The 26,951-nt window shown below is 46.8% G+C and overlaps 3 protein-coding genes across 4 annotated transcripts in view; all 3 read right to left on the reverse strand.

Moving 5' to 3' along the window:
• Nucleotides 1–1,039: 1,039 nt before the first annotated feature.
• On the reverse strand, nt 1,040–8,053 carry MCIDAS (multiciliate differentiation and DNA synthesis associated cell cycle protein). The gene is made up of 6 exons (XM_073346086.1): nt 7,852–8,053; nt 7,024–7,109; nt 2,863–2,939; nt 2,207–2,504; nt 1,754–1,864; nt 1,040–1,492 (listed from the first exon to the last, which is right to left on the reverse strand). Exons 1-6 carry the CDS (start codon nt 8,051–8,053, stop codon nt 1,040–1,042), a joined length of 1,227 nt encoding a protein of 408 aa, XP_073202187.1.
• Nucleotides 8,054–11,597: 3,544 nt separating this feature from the next.
• CCNO (cyclin O) lies at nt 11,598–14,821 on the reverse strand. Its single transcript, XM_073346181.2, has 3 exons — nt 14,483–14,821; nt 12,826–13,011; nt 11,598–12,342 (listed from the first exon to the last, which is right to left on the reverse strand). The coding sequence occupies exons 1-3, from the start codon at nt 14,819–14,821 to the stop codon at nt 11,863–11,865; spliced, it is 1,005 nt and encodes a 334-aa protein (XP_073202282.2). The 3' UTR covers nt 11,598–11,862.
• Nucleotides 14,822–18,255: 3,434 nt separating this feature from the next.
• Nucleotides 18,256–26,951, reverse strand: part of DHX29 (DExH-box helicase 29) — a 35,535-nt gene continuing 26,839 nt past the window's right edge. For both annotated transcript variants that reach the window (XM_073343934.1, XM_073343936.2), the window contains 6 exons: nt 25,410–25,546; nt 24,633–24,726; nt 23,307–23,609; nt 21,215–21,346; nt 19,778–19,874; nt 18,256–19,049 (listed from right to left, as the gene is read on the reverse strand). In XM_073343934.1, the coding sequence (XP_073200035.1) occupies nt 18,994–19,049; nt 19,778–19,874; nt 21,215–21,346; nt 23,307–23,609; nt 24,633–24,726; nt 25,410–25,546 (819 nt within the window). In that variant the 3' untranslated portion in view covers nt 18,256–18,993. The remainder of the gene's footprint in view (nt 19,050–19,777; nt 19,875–21,214; nt 21,347–23,306; nt 23,610–24,632; nt 24,727–25,409; nt 25,547–26,951) is intronic.

Genomic DNA, 26,951 nt, shown 5'->3' on the forward strand with positions numbered 1-26,951 from the left:
TTGTAAACTTCCCGGATTTAAAATTCCAGTAATAGTGAAGTGTAGTATGCTAGTCTCTAAGGTGCCACAAGTACTCCTTTTCTTTTTCCAAGAGTGCGTGCATTTCCCAAGATGCTATCGATCATCATTATTTTATTACCTCACATTCCTTCTAACAAAACTGCTGCGAGAGAAACCAGGCAACATCTTTCTTTCAAAGATATCTCAAGAACAGTAATACTACTGCTAATAAACAATGTCTGTGAAGGGACACCAACAACCCGAAAGCCACGATGCTGTGTGAAAATGGTCTACCTGTTCTACCACGATCACTAGAAGTGAGGGAAGTTGCTGCGGCATATGTCCCCCCCCCCCCCAGTTCGTTTGGGGTGTGTATTTGACTAGTTGTGTGTACAGTCAGTTTTGCTGTTTCCCCTTGTGTAGTTAGCTGGTGGCTGAAAAGACCCTCGTAACCATCAACAGGGGAGCAGAGAACCCCTTATTCACATTTGAATGTTTTTAAAAAAAAGTTTCAAGGCTCACACTATTTACAGGGTTTTAAAAAAATCCACATGGATAGTGTCCCTTTAAGTATCTAGCATAATGACAGGTTTCAGAGTAGCAGCCGTGTTAGTCTGTATCCGCAAAAGGAAAAAGAGGACTTGTGGCACCTTAGAGACTAACCAATTTATTTGAGCATGAGCTTTCCTGAGCTCCACCAAAGCTTATGCTCAAATAAATTGGTTAGCCTCTAAGGTGCCGCAAGTCCTCCTTTTCTTTTTAAGTATCTAGAGTATCTCTCTGAACCTGCTCAAAAGTTGAAAGGGTCACAGCAATGGCTTCAAAAGAAAAAACACACCACAGCTGTATTGTGGTAAATGCTTCTTTTCCTTACCAAAAAAGAAAAAAGTGCTTCCAGTTTTTGCGACAGACAACGTCCTGTAAGTGGAAGTCACCTTGGGGGACTAGGGTCGGCGGAACAGTGCTAAGTTCAAGTACAGGCAGTGCGAAGTTTTCATGGGAGACCTTGGCCAGTGTAGTTAGCTGATCGTTTCCTGGCTCAGCTGGGAACCCATCTAAACTTGTAGCCCCCGGTGGCTGTCCTGATGGTGAAAGCATTTCCCTGCGGGAAAGCTAGTGTCCGGATCGTGCCGTGATCTGTGATGGAGGTCCTGAAAGACACACCTTCCTCCAGCTCGCTGTCACTCAGGTTCACCGCGCTGCGGCTGCTGCAAGTCTGCAGGCCGCTGAACGCCCCGTACATGTGAATAGCCTGGCCCTGGCTGCCCGGAGCTCGTGCTGCCTCCGCCTGCAGCCGCGGGCGCTTCGCCTCTCTGTGCTCATCGATAGCCTGCAGCGCCGCGTTACAGGTGTCTGAGATCTCCCGCAGGATTTCATCCACTTCTGCGCAGTCCTCCTGCCTGGCCGCGTACAGCTGCTCCAGGCTTCTCTTAGCTGAGCTCCTGGGAAGGAAAGCGTCGGCCCCCTCCTTGGACTGGTGGATCATCAGTTTCTGTGGGTAAAACAACATGCAACTGGCTGCTTTAAACCGATCGCCGTGGCTCCCACTGGGCGCATCGCGTGGACCGGGGAGGTGCAATACACCCGCGTGGGAGCTTAGCTTTGGCTCTGGCTCCGCGTTTCCGGCCTCAGGGCGCCCCCTGGGGGTCTCAGGGCTGCAAGCCTCGAGCAGTGAAAGGAATCGCTGCATGTCATTATCACTTTTGTACCCCGAGGACGGTGCTTTGGGAAAGAAACCTGGAGGAACACTTACATCGAGCACACAGGCCAGCTGCTTCGCCTGGCTAGCTAGCTCCTTCAGCTGCACGTTTCGTTCCTTCAGGGAAGTGATCTCTTCCTGCTTTTGGGTTAATGTCACGTGCAGCTGTTGAACGACAAGGTGTCAGTTTGAAATCAAACATTTCCTCTACCGTAGAAAGTCAGGTTACAGCTGGCACGCGTGCTCACACACGCTGTAGCGTGCACACACCGTACACAAACCGATTTAGCCTCTTTACTTTTGCAAACAGTATTGATCAGTAACTAGGGACCGTTCAGGAGACCACTTTGCTCAACAGAGCTAGCCAATGGTGCGCAATATGTGACATTGGGATTACTCCGCTATCGAGCCAGGACCAGTTAGTTTGGAAGGAATATAGGACGTAGGCAACCCCGTCTGAGTAATCTCTGCAATACCTGAGCAGGATGATTCGTTCTACCTTCATACCTGATTATTTTCCACCAGTGCATCCCCTAACGCTTTCTGGTTTTGGTCTGCCACATCTTTCCAGTACTGTTCCGCGGAGTTTTGCAAGTTCATGTGCGGAAGAGGATTGTTTTGTGACCGTTGAATATAAGGGCTAAAGGCTGATCCGTCGCCGAGAGGAAAAGTGAAGTCCGCCGTGTCCAGTGGAGGTGGCATTAAGGAGGATGGGTCTATGGAGGAAATCACAAGGGTGAGCTCATCATATCTCTTTACGCGTTCGCTGCTAGACCTGACACCGACACTCAAGTTCTTGCTGCTACTACAGTGAATCGTAAAGATCTGAACTGGTGTTTAATTCAGTCGTGTGAGTCTGGACACCCTAACGTACCACACCATTGGTATGCACCAAACACGCATATTTCGTTTGCATCTCCTTGGGGGGTTCCTTGGGGAACAACATTTAAAAAAACAATGTCAGTGCAAACTTTTCTTAACGAATGCTAGATTGGTGCATTCAGTTATGTAATGTCCAATGACTAAACTGATAGCAAATTAAACTGGTACCCAAAAAGGCAAAAGCACCTGAGGGGACCAAAATGCAATGTCTGAAGCTAGGGGACCATAGGCAGCCGGTGCTCTGTATGAATAAGTGTGTGAATATGCAATAAGAAAAGTACTTGCCACATATAAAACTATCGACAGCATCTCTGAACTCCTGGAAGTCGAACTCGGGTTCAGGTTGCAAGCAGTGGCTCTGAAACATGTAAAGGAAACATACAAGTTAATCAGTGCATTCAGATTCGCCAATCAGATCTGCCCACACACTAATGGCGGGTCTCCGGCGCTGCTTCGCTTCGCTTGCCGGTGTGCACACGCTCTGTTGTGCGCACTCACATACCTGGAACTCTAGCCCCCAAGCTGGACCCTGGAAAGGGCAAGCTTGTACTGCCATGGTCAGGGTAATGGCTGATGCGCAGCGCTTAGTGTCTCTACCAGTATAAAGGTGAATGTGGCAGGTGACTGGTAATTGGGAAACCTCTGATCCGTTAACCAGGTTAGAGGCTTTGGCCAACTCTGCCGAGTCCCTCGGATGCGGCCAACCCCAGTGGCACGCGTTGCTACAGCCTGCCTGCCCCGCGGCCCCCCATATAGGGTGCTTACTCTATTCTCATTGGTTAGCAACACGAGCCAACCATATTCGGCCAGCCTGGGCATTCCTCCAGAGTCAGTGAAAGATTAACCCGGGCGCTTCTGCTACAACAGCATTTCTCCCACACCTCGCTCTTAGATACTGTGCGCCCAGGCAGGTGTCTGTCCCCAGAGAGCCTCCTGCCTTCCTACGGATCGCTTCATTCCTTCACCGTTCTTCTCCTCTCTTCCACTCTCTCTCTCTCACTCTCTCTCTTTCTCCTGATTTTGGATGGATGGAGGAAAACGCACTTTCTTGTGCACCCCATATAGCATTCTGTCTGAACAGTACATCTGTGATCGTGGACAGAAGCACAGTGTGGACAAAGAGCATCCTGGCAAATAACAGTCCTTTAAAACATGAACTTAGCTTGTGTGCAATTGCACGCCGGTATTGACTACACCGAGGGGAAAGGAAATTGTGCAAAAAAATGTGTACCGTAATTCAGCTCATGTTGTATGGAGAATTTCCCTACCGAGTGCTTTCAAAGGAAACTGTATGGCAGAGAGGATTGTGTGCAGTGTGGTTACACCTTTTTAAAATTTCTTCTTCCTACATTCAATCTGCCATCCATTTGTCAGCTCCACTACACAAAGGAAAGCTCCAGACACAACAAAAGCCCCACCTGTGTTCTCTGGCATCCTCCCTCTCAGATTCAGCTGGTACTGCAGAGGACACAGCTAGCTGTATATGTGTCTGTCATGTATGCATTTCCCATTTTTGTTTCAGATCTTATGTATTAATCTTTTAAACATGCAGCAGCCAGACTTCTAGCTAAAACAGAGCAACCAGGACATACCACTTTGCTCTCATTCTCAGATTCTGGATCCAGGTAAAGGTCCTCATCCTAATCTTTCAAGGCCTGAATGGGGTTGGGTCTAGCTATCTTTGAAGCCATCTCCCTTTCCATCACCCATCAGCTGTCATCAAGAGGGATGCTACTATAAATGAACCTCAGAGCCTAGCTTTATTGGTCTGGACACCAAAGTCATTGGGTGTATCATAAATACATAGAAAGACATGACCTAGGGACAAGATTCTTGTGGTAGGAGACCCTCCTTAGAAATGGAGATCAGGATGAAAGCAATATGTGTCACTTTTAAGGTGCAGTGCAAAAGTGTCTCTCTTTCAGCAAGCCTTGCCCCGACAATGAGGGCTGCAGAATAGCCCCGTTCACACAAGATACACAATAAAGAATAACCCCTCTCAAGAGAGCAACATAAGGAGGGAGAGATATAGTGGGCCTTGGATAGAAATTGTGCCCATTTTACAGATGGGGGAACTGAAACTCAGCGAGGGTAAGTGACCTGCAAAGAGATGTCTGTGTCACAGCTGGGAATGACAGACTAGAACTCAGATCTCCTGTCTCCTAGTGGTTCTGTACTATAACAGCAGCATCACTCACCCTCAGTGAGCAAGCACTGCTTTCAATAACCCCTTTTCCTACATCTGTACCAGTTATCTTTTTCTGATCTCCCGCACTTTTGGAGTGAACCCCAGTAATTTTATCTTCATTTCAATCCCCCAAAAGGGAGTGTTTTGACAAGTAAAGGGGCAAAGCGCTATTGAGCCAAATGCCTATTCACACAGGCTCTGTAATTCAGCTCAGCTTGAAAAAAGAGCATGCTGCAAAACTTTTCAAATGGTGTAGCTAATGCAAGGAGCTTTGAAACAGTAGTGTAGGATTTTTCATTCATTTTATTAGTGCCTAGTAGATAGAGCACTGGACTGGGACTCAGGAGACCTAGGTTCTATTCCTTGCTTTGCTATTGGCCTGCTGGGTGACCTTGGGCAAATCACGTCCCTGCCCTGTGCCTCAGTTTCCCTATCTGTAAAATGGGGATAATGATACTGACCTCCTCTGTAACACACTCTGAGCTCTACTGATGAAAACTCCCCTAGAAGAGCTAGGTATGATTATATTATTCCAATAGCATCCAGAGGCCCCAATCACAATCAAATCCCCATTATGCTAGAAGTGGTACAAACATTGCAAGAGACACGGCCTCCCCCCACCCCGCACGACAATCATGTGAGGAAAGAGATGGTGGCATAAACTAGCAGGGCTGAATGGCTTGGAGTAAACTTAAAAATAGAAACTCTAAGACAAATAAACAGATACAATAGAGAGTAGAGGTTCCTACTAGCCCTCCACCTACCCCTGTCTGTGGATTGCTTCCAAAATGCTAGGCAGTATTTGTTTTGATTTATACATTTCTTATCCCATTTCAGGAAGAGTCTCACCTCAGCCTTAGGAGTGGCTGATTTCTGACCCTTTTGAAACCCAAGACTGTTCATCTACTGTTAGAGCAGGGGTTCTCAAACTGTAGATCGCAACCTCATTTTAATGGGGTCACCAAGGCTGGTGTTGGCCCTGAAGCCCAAGCCCCACCGCTCAGGGCTAAGGTCACATGGCCCCCACCCAGGGCAGAAGCCTTTGGGCTTCAGCTTTGCTTCTCCCGCCAGGGCAGTGGGGCTCGGGTGGGCTCGGACTTCAGGCCCCGTTGTGGGTTAGTGTAGTAATTTTTGTTGTCCAAGGGGGTCCCCACGCAATGAAGTTTGCGAACCGCTGTGTTAGAGGTTTCTGCCTTACTCTCTAGAGGGCCTGAATGGGCCAGATCCAACGCTCACTGGTGTCACTGGGAGTATTTCCACTGATTGCAACAGGCTTTGGAGTATGCTCCATATCCGCACCAGGATGAGTAAGAAAGAGGCCAATGTCTGTCTGTAGTAGCTAGCTGTTTCCAGAGCATAGGCACTGAGTGCCCCCTTCTCCAATTCCCGCACTGGGTCCTTTGTCTTCGTCACACAGCCTACAGCTGCTAGTCGTTCCTAAACCAACCCATCTGCTGCAACGGGAGAGGGTGGGGCAGAAGGGAGAGCCCGGGGATGAAGCAGAGCCTGGAGCCGGCAGCGTTCTATGAACCGTCAGCACCTGTTCCGAGCTGGAACCAGGGGGAAGAGGGTCCTGTCTGACTCTGGGTTTGCAAAGCAATAATCGCTTGATCCCTGTTGGCTTGTCCATAGGATCGCCTTGCTGCACGTGCAGAGCCTGCTGTTCGGGGCATGACTGACCTGCAGGTGATACTTCCAAACGGAATGCACAGCGAGCTCATTAAGCAGCTCCCCTCTCTTTGCAGCAGCCAGGGAATCAAGGACTCCTTGGGGTGCTTTGGGAAGATGGCTACGTCTTAACCTTTATGAACTACCCCAGAAGTCAGCAGGAGAATTGCCAAAGGGAGTTAAAGGGCAAGCACTTCAGCATATTCAGAGACTCATCCCCCGCTGGCACTGATATCTACCAGAATGCCAGGGCGGCTTGATCTTTTCTCAGCTGGAGTTTACAAACCCCACCCATCGCGCATTTCGGAACGGATTGGCTATAGCAAGTAGCAGTCCTAGCTACCTGCCCGTTCATTTAAAGGCTGGTTAACCGCAGCTTGCCTGAGAAGAGCGAGGAAGGAGGTAAGAGAAGCGGCTCGAACGTGCGTGGAAAATGCCTCTTCTTCCATTGCGAACGCCCGTGCTTCAGATGAAGTTGAGGAACAAGTGCATCTGAATTAACGCGGGGAGACTCAGAGACTGCCTCGTGGGGGGGGTGTCCGGGGAGGCGAGAGGGTGTCAAATGGGGAGCGGAAGACTCAGTTACCTGCGGGGCAGCTGCAACACTAGAAGTCTCCTGCTGAAAGACCGAGGTGCAGTCTGCTAAATCTTGCCAGTCGATAGTAGCAAGTGCTGGGGTGGGGGGAAGAGAAACAGACATTTACAACAATGCTCATTGTAGGTGGCAAGTGCTGGGGGGGGGGGGGAGAGAAACAGACATTTACAGCAATGCTCATTGTAGGTGGCAAGTGCTGGGGGGGAGAGAGAAACAGACATTTACAGCAATGCTCATTGTAGGTGGCAAGTGCTGGGGTGGGGGGAAGAGAAACAGACATTTACAACAATGCTCATTGTAGGTGGCAAGTGCTGGGGGGGGGAGAGAAACAGACATTTACAACAATGCTCATTGTAGGTGGCAAGTGCTGGGGGGGGGAGAGAAACAGACATTTACAGCAATGCTCATTGTAGGTGGCAAGTGCTGGGGGGGAGAGAGAAACAGACATTTACAATAATGCTCATTGTAGGTGGCAAGTGCTGGGGGGGGAGAGAAACAGACATTTACAGCAATGCTCGTTGGAGGTGGCAAATGCTGAGGGGCGCGGGGGTGGGAGAGAAACAGACATTTACAGCAATGCTCGTTGGAGGTGGCAAGTGCTGAGGGGCGCGGGGGGCGGGGGGGAGAGAAACCGACATTTACATCAATGCTCGTTGGAGGAGACAGGTGCAGGGGACAGCAGCAGCCCCTTCCACGCTCACTTTCCGCTCTTGCCCTGGTCCTTGCCCAGACGGGTGGCCAGAAGAGGCTAGGAGCAAGGCCGGGGACTCCTGCTTCCACACAAAGCGGGGAAGGGGTTTCGCAGTCCCCACAACTCACCGAGCTCTACCGTGGCGGGCGGCTGGTCACTGTGAACTGCCGCCGGAGCGGCGCTGGCAAAGCTCTTCCGCGGCGCGGGACCGTCTCCCAGGCGCACCTTCCTCTCGAGTCTGGCTGGCTTCTTGCCGAGCCGGCTGCCCAGGTCACCCACCCTGTTGGGACAGATGCTGTCAAAGGCTTTCCGGCCGCTGCGGTTCCGCATGGCGCAGGCTGGACCCGGGGCCTTAGCTTAGCTCTGGCTTTGGGGACCCAGCGGCTCTCTCCGCCCCGCTCTTTGCTGGCAGACCCGTCCGGCGCCCGGCCCAGCGGCTGCCCATGGCCGTTACCGGGCTGGTTTTGACACCGTTGGAGGGGCCCCGACCGGTCTCCAGGGCAGCGGGTCCAGGGGGAGCGGAGAGGGGGGGTGACTGGAGAGCGGGGGCGGGGCTGGCTGCGGAGTGAGCGCCAGAGGTGGCGCCTTCGCCTTGGCACAATCTGCGCCCTGCAGAGGCGCTAACAGTCAACCCGGCAACAGGGCATCGCCCGGGCCCTGCAGCAGCGGCCGCTTTGCGCCCTTGCAGCGCACATTGGCGCCGGCATCCAACCGGCTTAGCCCAGCCCCGGACCAGAACCTGTTCGGCTGGACTCTCGGGCTCCAGCGCGCCAGGGGTCCCCCGCCGTGCAGCAAAGAGCTGGGGAGTCACGGGCTAAGGGCTCAGAGAGCACGGTGAGGGGCGATACTCAGCGGGGCCATAGCTAGGGACCTCCCCGTGCAGGACGCCATCGTGCGAGAGGTGCCGTTATTAAAAACATGACTCTGACAAAAAGGGGGGGGGAGGAGATGTAACTACCCCAGAACCATGAACATCAGAGGTGAAACCTCGTTAGTTCCTCCAGACGATCCCTCTACCAAAGCAGGATACCCCCCTACATTACATTACTAGAGATTCCTTTAATTTAGAGAGTTTAAAGAGAAGACAGGTAGCAACTGTGTTTGTACAGGGCCTAGCACAATGGGGTCCTGGTCCATGACAGAGATTCCTAGACCATATTATAATAATAAATAATGAATAACTAGTGCCCCCCCACAATGACCTACAGAGTAGGAGAGGACCCTAGAAAAAAGCAGGCGGTGAGGTTTTTCAAACCACCTGTTACTTGAGAACACTGTACATTACAGTGAGAAATAAATGCAAACAAGTCTGTTTGGGTGTGTTAATATATGTTTTAAAATGACCCTGACACATTTAAATGCCTTGCACTCTCTACACAGGTGGTCTTTCTAGTCTCCTAACATTACAAGTGCATCAGGTAAGGGTGCCTTAAGAGACTGAAACATTTGGATCCCTCCTAGTAGCATTTTAGGTCCCTATCTAAAACTGTATCTGCAGGACTGCATTTCCAAAATCAAGCTATAGGTTTGTCTTTGCTGGGCCCTTTTTTTGTCCATTTATGCCTCAGTACATTCATGACATTTTAGGGTCGGGACCAATCAAAAACTAGGGTGACAGCAGAATCAAGAAGGTGAAACAACGATGTCTGAGGGTAATGTCTACACTGCAACGTAAACCCAGGGTTAGTGGGACATGAGTCAGCTGACCCTGGGTTAGAGAACCCAGAGCTTGAGCATCCACACTGATTAACCCTAAATTAAGATTTTTCTAACCCCAGGGTTTGAACCTGGGGCTCTGCTATGTACATTGCAGCACACAGACCTGAGTCAAACCAGCTGTAGCACAGGCTCCTTTGCACAATGTGGCCACTCTCAGCCTTTGACTGTGGTGCACTGTGGGAAAACTTGTCTGTCCAGGGTGTGGGTTTCGGGAAGTTTGAACAGCCCACCAACACAGCCTGCCAAGGAGTCATTTTGGTCTGCGTACTCCCAGCTACCAGAGGCAGTGACACAGAGGGAGGCACCTTTTCAAGAACATCTTTTGCTTGCTCAGCGCTTTCCCTCCTGTGTCAGGAAATGGGCAGAGCTTCCATGAGCGCTGGTGGACATTTTGAGGGCGTTTTCTGACCCACCTAAGGCACCTGACAGAGCTTATAATAAGAAAAGGAGGACTTGGGGCACCTTAGAGACTAACCAATTTAGTCTCTAAGGTGCCCCAAGTCCTCCTTTTCTTTTTGCGAATACAGACTAACACGGCTGCTACTCTGAAACCAGAGCTTACAATGGAGCAGGAGGAGGAGAACACAGGCATGGCAGACTTGAACTGGCTGATGCTGCTTATGACACGCCGTATAGCTGCTGCTGCCCCTCTCCCATCCCCATAGACTGGAGCTTCTGATGCAAGGCCACAAACACAGATTGGTGGGATCACATAGTCATGCAGACCTGGGAGGATCAACAGAATTTTTGCAAGAAGAAAGCTACATTTCTGGAGCTTTGTGATCAGCATGCTGCTCCAACCCTACAGTGTAAAGATACATGTGCCTTACCTGTCCTGAAGCCGGTTGTTGTTGCTGTCTGAAAGCTGGCTACCCCAGACTGCAACAGGTCCACTGCAAACCAGTTTGGTGTGGGGAAGTCAACCGCGGGTAAAATGGTGCCAGATGATTCTGAGGCAATCGGACCTGTGATTTACCCCGAGGTGGCAGGCATAAAAGATATTCCTAAAGTAATTGCTGACTGTCAGAGAATGGGGTTTCCAAACTGCACCAGGGCCCTTGATGGGACTCGGGTGCCCATAGTTTGCCCTCCTCGACGAGCTCATGAGTACCTGCAAAGGGTAATACTCCATTGTTATACAAGCCCTTGTGGACCACAGAGGTCAGTTTATGAGTGTCGGTGTGAGATGCACTGGAAAAGTTCACAATGCAATTATTTTTTGCTGATCGGGCATCTACATCCATGGACAGGCTTGGACACTAGTCCCACCAAATGACATTGTCATAAATTGAGTTACTATCCCCACCATTATTCTTGGGAACCCTGCATTTCCCCTTTTGCCTTGGATTATCAAACAGTACCTTGATTTCAGAGGCCCTGACAAAAGACTGTTTAATTACACTCCCAGGCAGTTAGAATGGTTGTTGAATGTGCTTTGGCAGATTGAAAGCCCATTGGAGATGTCTACAAACCCATTTAGATGGCAGTGTCATTAATACGGTCCACATCACTGTGTCCTGCTGTTCTTTTCACAATCTTTGTGGAGCCAGAAGTGAACCATTTCCCCCAATGGACCGATGGCAGCGAGAGGCTGCTGAATTGGTACCCCCAGCCAGAAGGTGCCCCTAGCATACCTGGAGCTGGACGCACCCAGGCAATAAGAGTCAGAGGTACTTTGTGCTCCCATATTATGGACTTGCACCGCCCAGGGAAAAAGGGGCAATAGTACCCCTATGAACGTACTTGTGGGGGGTGAGGATGGGGCTCTTTCATTGTGCTACATCATCTAATTTTTCAGATGTGAAATATAAGCAAGATGATGCAAATGAATTTTTAATGGAAAAATAATACAATCATACATCATTATTTTCTACCGGTTGGTATTTTTTAAGACCTGTCATAGTTGTTAATTCTTTAGCAATTAATTTCCTCTGTGGAATATGTACAAAATCGGAAGGAAACAGACCATCATTGAACAGTGACAAAAAGTTTATTAAGAAATGCCTATACAGTACTTTTATTCTTCCCCTGGCTGCTGTTAAGGTGTGCTTAGTGAACCATTTTCTAAATAATTAAACTTTACAGTACTTGGATTATATACACTATTTATACAATGAATGTAGATATATGTCAGTGCAATTAATATACAGTAACGAAATGTGCAAAATGTGATTTAATTTTTGTCATATATCAAAACCAACACTGTAGAGTTCAAATAAATACAAATATAATACATTGATTTAGTCAACTAAGCAAGAGAATGAGGCCAATACTGTCATCTTTAGAGGTATAGCAATTCATAGTTTATAAAAATACAATGCACTGATGAAAGGGAACTAAATTGCTCTGAAAAGGAACCAAATTGCTCACAGCTGCTTCGGATACCATAAGAGGATTTCAAGTGTGTTGGTTCAGTTAGCTTAACTTCCCAGCTGCAGGCACTTTTCAGACATCTCCAGGGGTAGTACATGTGGTAAAGAATCTCCGTTTAAAGACACCAGTAAATGCAGTTTGTCCGTGCAGTCCTGTAAAACCCGCTCCGGGTAGCCACTTATACGCAAGTCCAGTGGGTTTTGGTGGTGCAACATCTGGTCTGCCACTCCCAGGGAGCAAATGGCCAGAAGGGAGGGGGCATATTTGTTAAAAGCATAGTCGGCCATGCTAAGTTCGGCCATCCCTTTGGCCAGAGTTTTGGCATTGTTTGCTTCCCTGGCATCTGCCTGGCAGGACTCCATACGCATGTGGGTGAAGTGCTCCAAGAAGAAGTTGATGGTCGGTGCCCCCAGGTTGAAGTGTAGTTTGCTTAGGATGATGCATTCCAGGTTGCAGAGCTGCTGACGGGAGAAGACGTCGCAGCAAAGAGCTAGGAGCTGCTTCACTCTGGGCGGATGCACTTCCACCTGCAAGACACGCCAGCAGAAACATCCCTGCAGTGCAAGCAGAGCCCGGGAAACAAATACAGCATTGCTACACAGGCAGGGAGCAACCCGCTCCAAACAGGCAGAAGGCGGCTCTGAGCAAGAGGCCGGCCCTGCAGTGCATCAACTGCAGGCAGGCCACAGCATCGGAGAGCTAAACTATCACTGCCCAAGCGCCGCCCTTCCCCGCGCAGTGAAATGACACAAACCCAGCGCTGTGGGCCTGAAGCCTTCTTCAAAAGCAGAGGAACTTGCGCGACGCCAGCAGGGTTACGCGCCTGAGCGGTTTCCCCAGAGATCTCTTGTGGCATCAGCCTTGTTCCCAGAGCTCAGTTCACCTCTCGAGTTAGGAGGAGGGAAGCGTTTGTCCTGCGCTCCTTCTCTCTTCCCTGACGGTGCCTGACGTGCCCGTCATGTGCACCCAAGAGAAAGGGGCCCCCGCCGCCCGCGACTCATGCCTAGTACCTGTTTGCACGCGATGAAGAGGGAAGTGACTCCCAGCAGCTGGAAGCAGTCGGCAGCCACTGGGGTGGTGGTGAGGAATCGGTCCAGGGTATTCACTGCCAGGCACAGGGACTCGAAGGAGAAGCCGAAGTGCCGGTGCACCGGGATCAGCCAGCTGATCAACTTACACCGGGCCTCCGCCGTCACCTGCAGGAAAGAGAAGAGCTCAGTAAGCCACATGACACCTCTGCAAGGTGGGAATTGCCACAGACTAGGCTACAATGGTCCTGGATACTGTCCGGACAGCTAAGCCATAAGGCTGAACGATTTCAAGTGGCCAGACAGTGCTGGGAGGCGTTATTACTCACTCTGCCTCCCCATGGCCACCAGCAGGGCACTTCCTTGTACTGCGATAGCCTGTTTAGTCAGGATAAGGATCTGGGCACCTGCAATAGATCACGAGGCAGCATACAATGTGCACTGAAGCGAGCCGGGGAGAGGGGCCTATGCAAAACCCAGCGCGGCCTGGACGTGTATGTACTGTACAGGCTAAACAAGGCTGCGTGTGCGAGGAATGGACAGTGACAGGCGTGCGCACGCAGGGTAGTGAGATGAAGGTGCGGGAGACTGGAAAGAGAGGAGGGCAGGGCGCACGGGGCGGTGCAGCGCCAGATGAGCGTGTCCAGGGGGCAGCAGGAGTCGATGCTGCGCACAGAGCCAGAGGGACACGCACATGGCACAGCAAGGGAGCCCGGGGCAGGCGATATACAGCACGCGGCGGAGGACAGCGCCCGGAGAGAGAGGCGGCGGCTGGGTGTCTATGAGCGTTTCCGCGTGTGCAGAGAGAGCGACGGCGAGGGGCTTGTGTGTGCGGTGATATGGCCTGGACGTGTCTATGGAGAGTCCTGTGTTGCGAACAGCACACAGCATGAATGCCCAGGATCGGCCTGCTTCAGACCGGGCTCTGTGGAGCGCCGAGAGCACAGCCCGTGGGGTGTCCGGGCCGGGCTGCGCGGGGGCCCGTGGGGTGTCCGGGCCGGGCTGCGCGGGGGCCCGTGGGGTGTCCGGGCCGGGCTGCGCGGGGGCCCGTGGGGTGGCCCGGCCGGGCTGCGCGGGGGCCCGTGGGGTGGCCCGGCCGGGCTGCGCGGGGGCCCGTGGGGTGGCCGGGCCGGGCTGCGCGGGGGCCCGTGGGGTGGCCCGGCCGGGCTGCGCCGGGGCCCGTGGGGTGGCCCGGCCGGGCCGCGCGGGGGCCCGTGGGGTGGCCCGGCCGGGCTGCGCGGGGGCCCGTGGGGTGGCCGGGCCGGGCTGCGCGGGGGCCCGTTGGGTGGCCGGGCCGGGCCGCGCGGGGGCCCGTTGGGTGGCCGGGCCGGGCCGCGCGGGGGCCCGTGGGGTGTCCGGGCCGGGCTGCGCGGGGGCCCGTTGGGTGGCCCGGCCGGGCCGTGCGGGGGCCCGTGGGGTGTCCGGGCCGGGCTGCGCGGGGGCCCGTGGGGTGGCCCGGCGGGGCCGCGCGGGGGCCCGTGGGGTGTCCGGGCCGGGCTGCGCGGGGGCCCGTTGGGTGGCCCGGCCGGGCCGTGCGGGGGCCCGTGGGGTGTCCGGGCCGGGCCGCGCGGGGGCCCGTGGGGTGTCCGGGCCGGGCCGCGCGGGGGCCCGTGGGGAGCCCCGGGCTGCGGTGTCCTACCTGCGGCTGCTGGGCCAGGGGCTCGCGCGGGTGGAACTTGCCCTCCAGCCCCTTTCGGAAGCGGTACCAGCTGGCCCCGTAGTCGCGGAAGGCCTGCAGCTCTAGCCGGGCGGCGGGCTCGGGGCTGCCGGGGGGGCTGAGCCCCGAGGCGTCGCCCTGCAGCGGCAGCTCCCGCGGGCAGCTCGGGCACTTGCTCTTCTTCACGGGCGCCCGGAGGCCGAGGTCGCGGCAGAGGGGCTGAGCCCGCTCCTCGGGGGTCGCGCCCGCCGCCCGCCGCCGTTTGCTGGGGGGGCTGCGCGGCCGGCCCGGGCGCTCGTGGCTCAGCGGGCGCGTGACCATGGCGCTGCCCGGCCCGTGTGAGGCGGCTGCCGCCGCGCCCGCCTATTTAGCAGCCGCCCAGCCCCTGCTGCTGACATCACCCGCGGAGCTTTCCCGGCTAAAGACCCGCTCGGCGGGCTCGGCCGCCAGCGCCGCTCCGGCCCATCGCCCCGCAAGCCGAGGCGGGGCCAGGCGCTGGGGCAACGGGGCAGCGCTGCCACCCCGCCAGCAGCGCGAGTGTAGCCGGCACCAGGCGGAGCAGCATCGGCGCCGAGCCCCAAGCATCGCCGGCAGCGCCTCTGGGTGCTGGGAATGAGCCCGCCGCGGTTAGCGTGCAGCCTATGCGGGGGGGGACACGTCTCACCCCTCCGGTATTGAAGCGCCTAAACCCCCTGGGCAGTGAGTTGGCCACGCCGTGGCACTGACGACGGGGCCAGGACGGGAGTGACCCTTCTGGGTAATAAACGCTGTACAGCCGGCTGGACACAGGGCTACAGCTGCTGGGGCTGGTTTTACCACAGGGGGCCTGCGCCCATTGAAGCCAGTGAGTATTGCCCGTGACTTCCGTGGGCATGGTAGGATCGGGCCTCTCCAGCCAAGCCTGGACAAAGAGTCGTCAAGGTCGGCGCTAAATTCCGAATGAGTTCGATGAGAGTGAGGAGCTTTTTCCTGTCCAGGGCTGAAGTAACGCCCGTTCAGCCTAGTCATTAACCCCCTGCCCCAGCAGTACGGCGCGTGCAGGCAGCCACGGAAGGGATGGATTTGTTACGAGACCCGGGGTTTGTTTCGCTTTAGGAATCGAAAGCATCATCGGGAACTCTCCGCAAAACCTCAGCGCCTTGCGGTGACTGAAACAGGCGTGAGGGGCAGGGAAAGAGACACGGCGGATGCTGAACCCCAGCGGCTGAAGTTGTTGGACTTTTCCAGCTGGGTTCTTTCGGAAGGGAATGACTGATGCAGTGAGCTGTAGCTCAGGAAAGCTCATGCTCAAATAAATTGGTTAGTCCCTAAGGTGCCACAAGTCCTCCTTTTCTTTTAACAAACAAACAAAAACTCCTGGGAATTTAACACCTGGGAATCCAACCAGTCTTGCTCTGTCTGAATTAGCGTCTTTATTCCAGATTTCCAGGTGATCCTATTTGTATACATATAAAAGCGATCAATTATTCGTTACACTTATAATAATTTGAATAATCAGAAATAACATTTCTTCATATTTTCTGCATTTTTGATTAAAACCCACTGGCTACTTCATTCAACATTTTATTGGCCAGAAAACCATTTAAATGCTGTAACACTGGGGAATGGAAGTGGTGGAATTATGTGAGGGCGTTACTTTATATAGAGATTTAAGGCAAATGTCTTCTGCCTTCCACCTTTCTGTCCGGCAGTTTTTCAGGTTCGCCTGTTGCCAATTTGCACGAGGGGATCTCATATATTTCAGTTACTTCGTATTGCAGACCATACAGAAGCACTATCCAGGACACACGAATCTCTGAAAAAAATCTTCCATATCACCGGTGTTACTTTTTACTGACATGGGCTGGATCGCGTTATTCCCAAATTAGAGTCATGGGCAGAGCAGGGAAACGGCAGCGTCTTTCTTTAGGGACCAATTGAAACGAGAGCCACGCCTAAGGCTTGTGTGCCAAGCAGCTGCTCTATCAATGGTACCCGGATGATGGGATTTGAGCACGCCTGCTGTGGGCCTGGAAAGGCGCATAAGGAGGGCTCCCCAGGGAGTGAATGAATAACTCCAACGAATGAGCGCAGAAGCAGGGAGGAGAGGAGCAGGAGGAGGTAGGCCGGCCCTCCACGTTGAGCCATGAGGCCAGGCGATTCTCCTGGAGAACAAAGCACAGCACTACCTTTACAATAAAATACATTCTCCAAAGAGCTGCACAGAGACTTCTCTTTGAGATCACAATCTGTTATAGGTAGTTTATGTCTGCTAAATGCTTTACCTAGATCAAAGTTGCTGCCGAAGGGCTGAACTAGAATGTTTATCAAAAGATCACACAAAGGCTGTTTCTTTACACAAGGAGCAAGGATCAGAATGGAGTGACATGAGCTGTAGCTTGTGAAAGCTTATGTTCAAATAAACTGGTTTGTCTCTAAGGTGCCACAAGTATTCCTTTTCTTTTTGTGAATACAGACTAACACGGCTGTTACTCTGAAAAGTGCATTATAGAAGCTGAAGGTGGCTATAATCATTTGTAGTTTCTGTACCTATGCTCTTCCATGTAGCCGGTTGACCTCTTCTTTAGTAGATATTTTCCAATAGCTTTCATGGGTAAGATTTCTTATTAGGAATTTCAGTAGCCCCCATTGGAAAAAAAAAAATACAAAGATGGCACCTTTGGTTAAATAGGACAACACGTTTTATATATAGTATTGTTGGTGCAGTGTTCCTCCCAGGATGTCAGAGAAACAAAATGGATGAGGTAATGTATTTTATCAAAGTCTGTTGCCACACACAAACTTTAGAGCTTATACAGGTGGAGAAAAGCTCTATGTAAGCTCTAAAGCTGGTCAATCACCAACATAAGTTGGTCCAATGAAAGATATTACCTCACCCCCCTTGTCTCTCAAACATACCAATGGATGAGGACCTTGTCCACTCACTGCTGTGGAATTTTTAATCCCACCAACATTTGCAGATATAAATGGCAAACTTTTATTCTTCAGAAATAAGACTGATTTACATTTAACATGCCACATTATAGACAGGTGAGAGAAAAGACATCTTTTCTGTAATCAGACTACTGAAATAAATTTCTTATTTGCATGTCAACAGGAAAAAGATGTAAAAGGTAAGACCTACCAAAGCAATCAATAGGAACTATTAAGCTGAATGGTTTATCATCTTGAACTTTGATCAGTAGGATTGCACATTTAATATTTTTATTTAAAGGTGGTGTCATGCACAAAAAGTGATCTGCATATAGGTTTGAAAAACCCCTCTGACGCTAAAAGCATGAATACACCATGAAAACAAAAAAATGATTCTGGCTCCAAATTAAAGGGTTAGAAGTGATATTTTCATTGTAGGACATTGAATAAGCCATTGCTTTTTATAAAAGGCAACTCAGTACACTTTATAGTGGTGAAAGAAAAAAAAAAAGCACTGGCCAACTTCCCTAGAAGCTCAGAACACCAGTAACCTTTTCACAACCTAGGGAAGTGTAGTTGGGTGGAGAATTTGGCTACTTTTATAGAATTCTTACTAAGTCACACTTGGCTGATCATCTTGCCTCTTTTAGTGGTCTTTAACTGCTGCATTTTTTTCTTATAGCATGGCTTTGCAAATTTGTACTGTTACTGCCAATGAATGTCTGTTAGATGGTTCAACATATTCTGGTCTATTTTGTATAGTGTGATCGTTCAAGAGCACGTTGGGTTTTCCTCCTTGCCCTGTCTTTCTCAGGTGGAAAAAAATACTATTAACCCCCCTGGAAATAGGAATAATTATTTATTAAATGAAGAAAACTTCAGCATTAGTCTTCAGTCTGTAAATACTGTATTCAGGCCCAACAGTGTTAGTTAGGTTAATAGGAGAAGGGATTTTGAAATCCCAATGAAATTCCCAAGCTGAAGACTGCTGATCTGCAGTTTGTGTTCCCAGGTTTTCATCTCATCAGAGTGAATCATATAGAAAAATGACAATGTTCTTAAAATGTAATGCTTAAATCTGCTATGGAATAAAAGTCTACAGCTTAAGGTACAAAGCAGTGAAGTAATGTTTTGGCAAATGCACAAAAATCTGTTTTGTTTTCAGTTTTTACATATCTAAACAGGACAAGCTATTTTGTATAGCAGTTGAAAGCTATTCCATACAGATTCAGAACCTGATCATGAATTTCTCGTACATTACTAATAAATACCTTAAACTGAAACAAAGCAAATTTGATTTAGTCATGTTCACTTTTATGTTGAAAAGGTCTGAATTACTACCATAGTTTATACATTCAAACAAATGGCACCAAAATTTATTGTAAACATAATACATTTATGATCATAATTAAAAATGACCTACAAAATTACTTCTATGTCAAGTTCATGCAGCATTCCCAAGTTATGGCTGGTATCAACCACATTTTAAACATTGAAATACTTTAGCTGAAGTCTTTTTTAAGCATAATTGTTTTCCTGCCACTATTGAAGCTTTAATAGCTTGTTACTGAGCTCCAGTTTCAGCTGGCATTCTCTGTTTTTATCAGTTCTTTGATGATGTGTAAAATCTTGTCATCTAGGGAGAAAAAAACAGAAGTTAGTGGGAAAAACCCTAAATTTAACAAAAGGAGAGAGATGGGTATGTAACTCTCAGCAATTTAACACGGAAAGCTTTAATTAGCTAGGCTGTGTCAGACTCAATAGTGAGGCAACAGTGCATTCCCTGAGAGAGCTGGAGAAAGAGAAGAGACCAAGACTTTCACAGATACATTTCACTCCAGTTGGGATTTTAAATTTCTTGACATTTCTCTGAAGCTTTAGACGCATGGATTATGCCCACTTATCCCTTATTATTCTGGGGTTGTCATGTAGTCCCTCCCACACTATTTACCTATAAGTTTATCAGTCCATTGCACATTGTCTTACTCTCTACCCCCATAGCTGGGCCACAGCTGTATGTTAGAATTCATCCATGCCCATGAGAACACCCTGACAAATGGAAACTAACCTCTATTACTGCTACCATTAACATTATCATTGTAGAGAGTCAGTCTATGTCAGATACATCTTTAAAGAGACAATTACATATAGCCCCATATTTTTGGGGTGATGCCGTGAAGGAGACCTAGGTTCAGTAATGACCTTTTGGGTTTCTATTTCTTATGAGAGTTGAATTAGGCACACCATGGCTACAATGTGGTCTCTTGAGCAAGGATGAAGTGTATTAGTATATTTGTTTAAAGAACTACACACAATGTATATTTATCTCACTTTTTTATGTTGATAGTATAGCAATACCATTACCTTCAAGTGACATTTTAGGATTTTCAAGTTTTTTCTTTAAAACAGACTCAATGAGAACCCTCAGTTGTTTGAAAATTACTGCAATCTTCACAGGGGCCTGTACAAAGAAGATAAGAGAAGATTAATATATTTGCATTTTTCTCAAAGCAGTTTCTTATTGAGGAAACCCAAGATTAAAGCTTAGCCATCACACAAGAGGCTAAGGACCCAATCCTGCAAACAATTATGCACGTGCTTAATTTTTGTGTATTCCTAATGAGGTCAGTGGGACTAAGCATGTATTTAAGTTAAGCACATGAGCAGTCCCACTCACTTCATTAGGAGCAAGGCCTAAAGTAACTCAAAGTGCTGACCAGGGATTTAATATCACTGCCTGTACATTACAGACCAACCTTATAAATATACAGAGTGGGCAGGGGGAGTGAGGAAAAAAAATTATAGACATAACAGACATGGTAGATATCTGATACCCCCTGTACTCAAACTATCACCTGCCTGCAGGCTTTAAAAAAAACTTATGTAGAATTGCCCAGGAAAAATGTGGATCTCAAATTGAATTGGTTAATAAGAACATATGATTCTCTCTCATTTCAGTCACACAGCTTTCTGGCTGTGTTACCTGTCCTTCCCTCAAAGAAAGGCCGATCTTAAAAATTGAGTGTGTGTTGAATAACAAGTGCATGCAGTCACTAACTGGTGTTTCCTTGTCACAACATTTGTATCTCATTCTGAGTTTCAGGGAATGCTTACATAAAATTAGCAACATGCACTCTTCCTAGGGTGTAGCATGAGGTGCAAATGAACAGAGCTAGAAGAAAAAAATGTAACCAGCTTGACAGCAGGTGCGCAACTCTCATATTTCTTCAGGTGGCCAGTTTTCACTTTCAGCCTCAGATTAAATGCATTCAGAAAATGTGTGTAGAATGTCTTCTGTTTCGAAAGAGAGCACAAGAGTGTTTATTTTAAATCTTAGATGTTTCTCACAGCTTTCACTTGCAAGACTAATCTCATCTGAGATGTAGATCAATGAGATTACTCAAGGGTTTAAAGTTAAGCAGGTGCCTACACATTTACAGGACTGGGACCTATGGCTTCAAAATGTTCCAATTTAATACATTTTCAGTTATGACACTTACTGAAAGCAAGTATTTCCTCTTCCCCCAAATCAGGTAAATGTGCGTGTTTCCAATAGTATCTATTCTCATAATACCTCAATCTTTCTTCATGAACAAAGGCAAACATTCTTTTTTAAAAATAGCATGCAATTACTATTAAATTACTTTTGCTATTTTTTGGAAGCAAATGACCTTATTACATATGTAACAAAATTCCCATTATTTTGCTTAACTATCTTAAACTCACACTTCAACAATATGTTTCAGGTACAAAATGCACAGCCATTTAAAGGCACAAGAAATAACCAGAACATACATGTACCTGAAAATGGATCCAGCCATCAACAGACAGGAGGCGTTCACGGTGCTGAACTTCTATGTCTCCACCAAAAAGTAAAACTGGAAAGGGGGAAATTAAAGTAGTCTCTCTCAAGTACACCTTGGCATATCTTATCTGCATATAAACACAAACGAACAAAAGCATTTAAAAACTACAACATCAAACTGGAATGCTACTTTCATGAAGCAAGTTGTCAATTTTTTCCCCTCTGAGACATCATTACATATGCTACTTATGTTAGTAAACAGTGAAAGAATGTAGGCTATGCACAATTATTTGCCCTATACTTTGTGTGGTATCTGTTAGTCTTTAAGGAAGGGAAAAAGGCTTATGCCACTGGGAGAAATTTTCCTTTCGTGATCCTTCAGAGGTGAAATTTAAAGAGCACTGGACGAATAGGAAGACTACAATTATGTAGTTAAGATTATAAACAAAAAAATAATGGTAGCCTACAGCAGACTGTACAAAGGCTATGAATATACAGCTGAATGTGCAGTGTTGAAAGGGAAATAACATTTATTGGAATTTGAAAATTTAAGTGGGTACAGTCAGAAAATTAGTTTAATCCATATATACTTAGAGATGCATGCAGTCTATATGCACGGCACTACTGTTTTTTTCAGGCAAGCCAGGATCAATATTGCTTGCCAGAAATTGTTTCCTGATCCAGTGAACGTTTTCAATGCAAAAAACCCCTATTAGATTTAATGCAACAAGGGGTTTTATACCGAAAGTCTCAAAATATACACATCAAAAATAAAGTTTCTTTTAGAATGTTTTTATAAAAGCAGTCATAATATAGATGGTTTTACTCTCTGAGCAACTGAGGGGACTATACATACATTAATAGGTCTGAAATGTATTAACACTGATCAACAGTATTTTGTTTGTATAAAATTTATCAAACAACATGTACTGAACAAGGTTTCTTTCCTTGATAATCCCATTCCCACTGACATGCCTGGGCCAACCCCCCTCCCTGAGATTTGCTCCTTTTGTCTCTTCTCTTCACCTGTGCTTTTAGGCTTGGCAAATCTTACATTTCTTAAAGTATTTTTCCCCCTTTTCTTGAAATCTATTACTTTCAGTAACTATTCCTAACTTGTTCTCAGCAGTCTGTCAATTCCCTTTCTAATTTTAGTTGTTGTCCTACATCTTGCTTTATACTGCAAGCTCCTGGGGCAGGGAATGTTGTCTGCTCTATTTGGAAAGAGCTGTGTGTACGTACTGCATTAAATATCAATAGTTAGCTTAATACTGCCTTACAATAAAATGTCCATTGGTACGACAACAAACACTTGAAAAGAATTGCTGTATAATTTTTTTACACTGAGATGAAACATACATCTTCACCAAAGAGACACCACACAGATAAGCGTGTGGAAGTAGGCGGGAAAAGGTGAGCGACAAAATGCAGCTCAGTTGTGAAGTTCAGCATGTCTTGGATTTCACAATTTTTGTGAATATGTTTAAACTTAAGCTAGTTAGTTAGTATTTCTTCAGGACCGAGAGAGGGCATGCAAGGGTTTAAAAAGGCCCTGCTGAAGCATGTTTTAAGGACTTAGAGGTGAGTAGGGATAGATAGCATAGTACAGGTCAAAGTACGACTGTGTTACTTTGACTACATATTTTTGACACTTCTAACTATGTCACCAAACAGAAAAGTGATCAATTTTTTTTTTTAAAATAAACAGTACTATACACAATACATTAACGCTTTGTGAAAAGTTGACTGATAAAGAGTAGGGTATTTTCATTTGTAAGCTTGTCAGTTTAGTCAATATTAGATTTATTGGCCTACATTTCTAGCCACATTTGTGTGTGCCTTATTTAGGACCTGGTGCTTTTTTTTAAAGCACACGGATTTCAGGGACAAGGCATTGATGGCTCTTAAGATGAACTGGAGATCCAAGTATATTTCACATTATGTTCCATTTATATAGCACTACAGGCATGTAAGGTGTTTGCAAATTGATAAGTCCTGGTCTAATGGCGTTTACACCAATGTGCAACTGCTTTCAAGATTGTCACATAATTGCCTCTAATTAATAAGATATAAATACAAGATCCTTACCTTCTCTTGGTAGAGCAGCCATCCATATGTCTGCAAATCTCTGTTTACAGAGGAGGGATGCACTTGTGCTTTACCTTGAGCAGTTTCCACCATGCATGCCAATTTCTCTGTGATATCTACAGATTTCGTATACATTATCTTCCCCAAGTTGTCATATAGCCCAGCAGTCAGCACTGCTTTAAGAAGGGCTATTTCCTGAAGAGAAAGGGATTGTGTGGTTCCATTTCCTTCCCACCTATGATGAGTTGCAGGTGCTGCAAATCCTGCTGCCCTGACCACCTTTATCAGTTCTTGTTTCACATCCTGAAATTAGTTTTGATCAAAACAGGTACATTAATAACTTAAGAGTAAAATACTGATTATAAAAAGGGACACTATCAAGCCACCAGCACACTCAGACTCCTCCCCAATATTCCCAACTAACAGTGAAGAGACTCGGAGACTTATCTAGAAAAAATTAGTCATATCTGCCGAGGCCTTGGAATCCTGGCTGCTTAGATGAGTAACCGAAACAAAATCAGGATTTTAAGATTCAGACACTGAGAATGTGGGGCTGAAAGTGATGCAAGTATGTCTCTGTTCTCCCAGCTATTTAGAAGACAAATTGACAGCAAAAAATGCACACCTTTATGTTACGCACTCTTCTCCTATTTCCTGAGGATCAGTCCTGGAAAGGACTATTGGAGCCTTAATTTTGGAGGCAAAAATGCATTTAGAAAAGTCAGGATTTGGCATCACAGAATCATAGAAATTCAGGGCTGGAACGGACCTTGAGAAGTCATCTAGTCCAGCCCCGCATGCTGAAGCAGGACCATATATACCTAGACTATCCCAGACAGGTGTTGGTCTAACCAGTTTTTAAAAACCACCAATGATAGGGATTCCACAACCTCTCTTGGTAATCTATTCTAATACCTATCATCTTCCAAGCTTGACAGTGAAATACAAGTACTTAGTAAATATAAGGAATGATACAGTCTAACCATGTGTTATTTTATTTACCCTTCTTAAGTAATATTTTACCTTACAAGTTTTATTTTGTGTAAGGTGCTGTAGTATGAACTTCGTCAGAGCAACTCTATGCAAAAGATATATATCAATGGGGCTTGCACCTCAAAAAGTGTAAAGGACAGATTTAGCCAGTCTCAATAAGAATCTAAGCTATCCACCCACTCTCAAAATTCTATTTGCCCATATTTGTTATCTTGTCTGTATACTAACATGAGTACTGTATATCACTGCTTTAAAGTTATATGCTGAATTTTCTGAGGGAAATTAACAGTCATCCTTCCTGGGCAGAATCACATGGCTTGTATCTTGATATACCTCCAGAGTTAACAGCGAGGTTCTGTTAAGAAAATTCCTTCTGCAGTAAGCCATTTCAGTGCGATACCCTCCTTCTTGACGAGCCTTTTTCCACCTAGACAAAAAATCTTGGTTTACTACAATTACAAAAGTAACACTGATGGCTATCACAAAGAGAGGAGGAATCCAAATTCAAATACATAAAATAAGTGATAATGGCTCTTACAAAGGATCCTCCAATGACTTAATAATAAAACACTAACTGGTATCATCCGGATCAACAATGTATGTCCACCAGATATCAGGAGAGGACAAGCATTTCACAGCATGTAAAATTACATGCCCATGAATAAACAACGGTGTTTCTTCTATAAACTGGCAGATGATTGTATGTTCGGACAGTTGCAGACAGAATAGCAATGTTCCTGGCTGAAAGTCATGAAGAATGTAACTTTAATGGGTAGTTGTTGGGGTTTTTTTGGGCGTTTGTTTTAAAGTGTAGCTCACTACAAAACAGCTACAGAAATACCGGAAGCATCAGGACACCACAAGCAGTATGCTTCTGCATTGCTTGCCATAAGTGGTGTTAGAAGGCCAAGTGACTAACCAGCTAGGCCATTTATTAATGCTCAAGTAGCATAGTACTTACCACACATTTCTGCTATTATAAAAGGAAATTTACAAAACCATTTAGGATCATGTATTTAATAGCAATATTTAAAGGATACAACATTACTGACAGTCAATCAAAAGGTTCTATTTGCTTTAAGTTTTAATATTTTAGAAAAGATTATTTACCCTAGATATGCACTGTAAATTGTCAGATGATCTGAGTTTGCCAGTGCCAGGGAAGATTTTGCAAGATCTGCTTCATCTTTTCTACCAATTGGTGTAGTAAAAGGGGATTTTTCTGTCATTACAGCAGCTAAAGTTGCCTGTAATCAATAGCAACATATTAAGAAGTTAAAGTATAAACATCATATAAATAAAATTTAAATTATTATTAGGCTTCAGGCTTTTACCACACTAAAAATCAATCTAGATTTCCTGTTTCAACAAGACTTATCATATTCCTTGTCTTGCTTCACACTAAGTCACAAGGATAGAGTGATTGCATTTTATATAGTATGTTACAGTGTCAGATTCACTGAAGACATTGTACTTACATAGCACCTTGAAATATTTTAAAAAGTACTTTCCTGCCATTAGTTTATCAAATCTCAACACTTGTGTGTGTGGCAGGTAAGTATTTTTATACCTTTTCATAGATAGGTAAAATGAAGGACACAGAAAATAAGTGACCTGCCCCAGATCAAACCAACTCAGTGGTACAAATGGGACTAGAACCATAGAATCTGAACTCCTAATTCCCTTTTTTAACCAAGGGATCACACTTCCTCTTACTATGTACAGTCAACTAGGATTATGTGAAAAGTGTAAAGACAGTCTATTGTATAATGATAATTTTAAGGCTGAGCTGAGTCATGTAACAAGACCTGATCAGGTGTAATAGTAGAATAAAGTGCAAATCTTTGTCTCAGATCTGCACTTCATGGTAGTTCCTTGATTTAGTAGAATTTTGTAATAGTGATGTTCCTCTCACACTGTTTCTATATCAAGTACAGTGATATCAGAATGATGATACTTGAAAATTACTGAAGTACTATTTTAGTAGTGAAGAGAGGCATTTTGATAAATGGATTGCAAAATTAGCTAGATTCACTCCTAGGTCTTTGATGGGAACTCCAGGCTCTTATAGTGAAATAAATATTGAATAGTTGCATCCTGAGTATTTCATTTATATAAAAGTTTCCCTAAACACAAAACCTATACACAACCATTTGTTGGTTTTTGCTATTTTTTTGGCAACTAGTGGGATTCTGTTTTACACAGGGGAATAGATTAAGTTGTATATGGTGCAAAGGATCTAAATTGCATTTCAGCTATTGCTATATTTGCTGGGGGGGGCGGGGGCAGTTTCCAGCACTAGTTGGATATGGTGAAAATGGGTGAAATGAGTTTGCTTTAGAAGGGAAGAATGTGTGCTGCAGATTGACACTACCTTGAACTGTTTGTTTTTAAATAATTTAAAGAGGACACTAATCTGAAGTCTGTCAATTTAAAAAAATGAATTAAAAAGTAGTTTCATGTCCCACATTAGCACCTGAATGCAACAAAAATCATAAGGTGTTTAAGATTTTGAAAGTATTTTCTCTCCCCTGTTGCTCTGTGAAACAAAACAAACAGGAGAGACTGAAAATGGAGTACGCACAAGTGCTGCCAAATGTTCAAAGTAAAACAAACTGAAAAATAACTAACTATCTTAAGTACTGCTTGTAA

This window comes from Lepidochelys kempii, chromosome 5 (assembly GCF_965140285.1).
Source record: "Lepidochelys kempii isolate rLepKem1 chromosome 5, rLepKem1.hap1, whole genome shotgun sequence".
In the NCBI taxonomy this organism is placed as follows: domain Eukaryota; kingdom Metazoa; phylum Chordata; order Testudines; family Cheloniidae; genus Lepidochelys; species Lepidochelys kempii.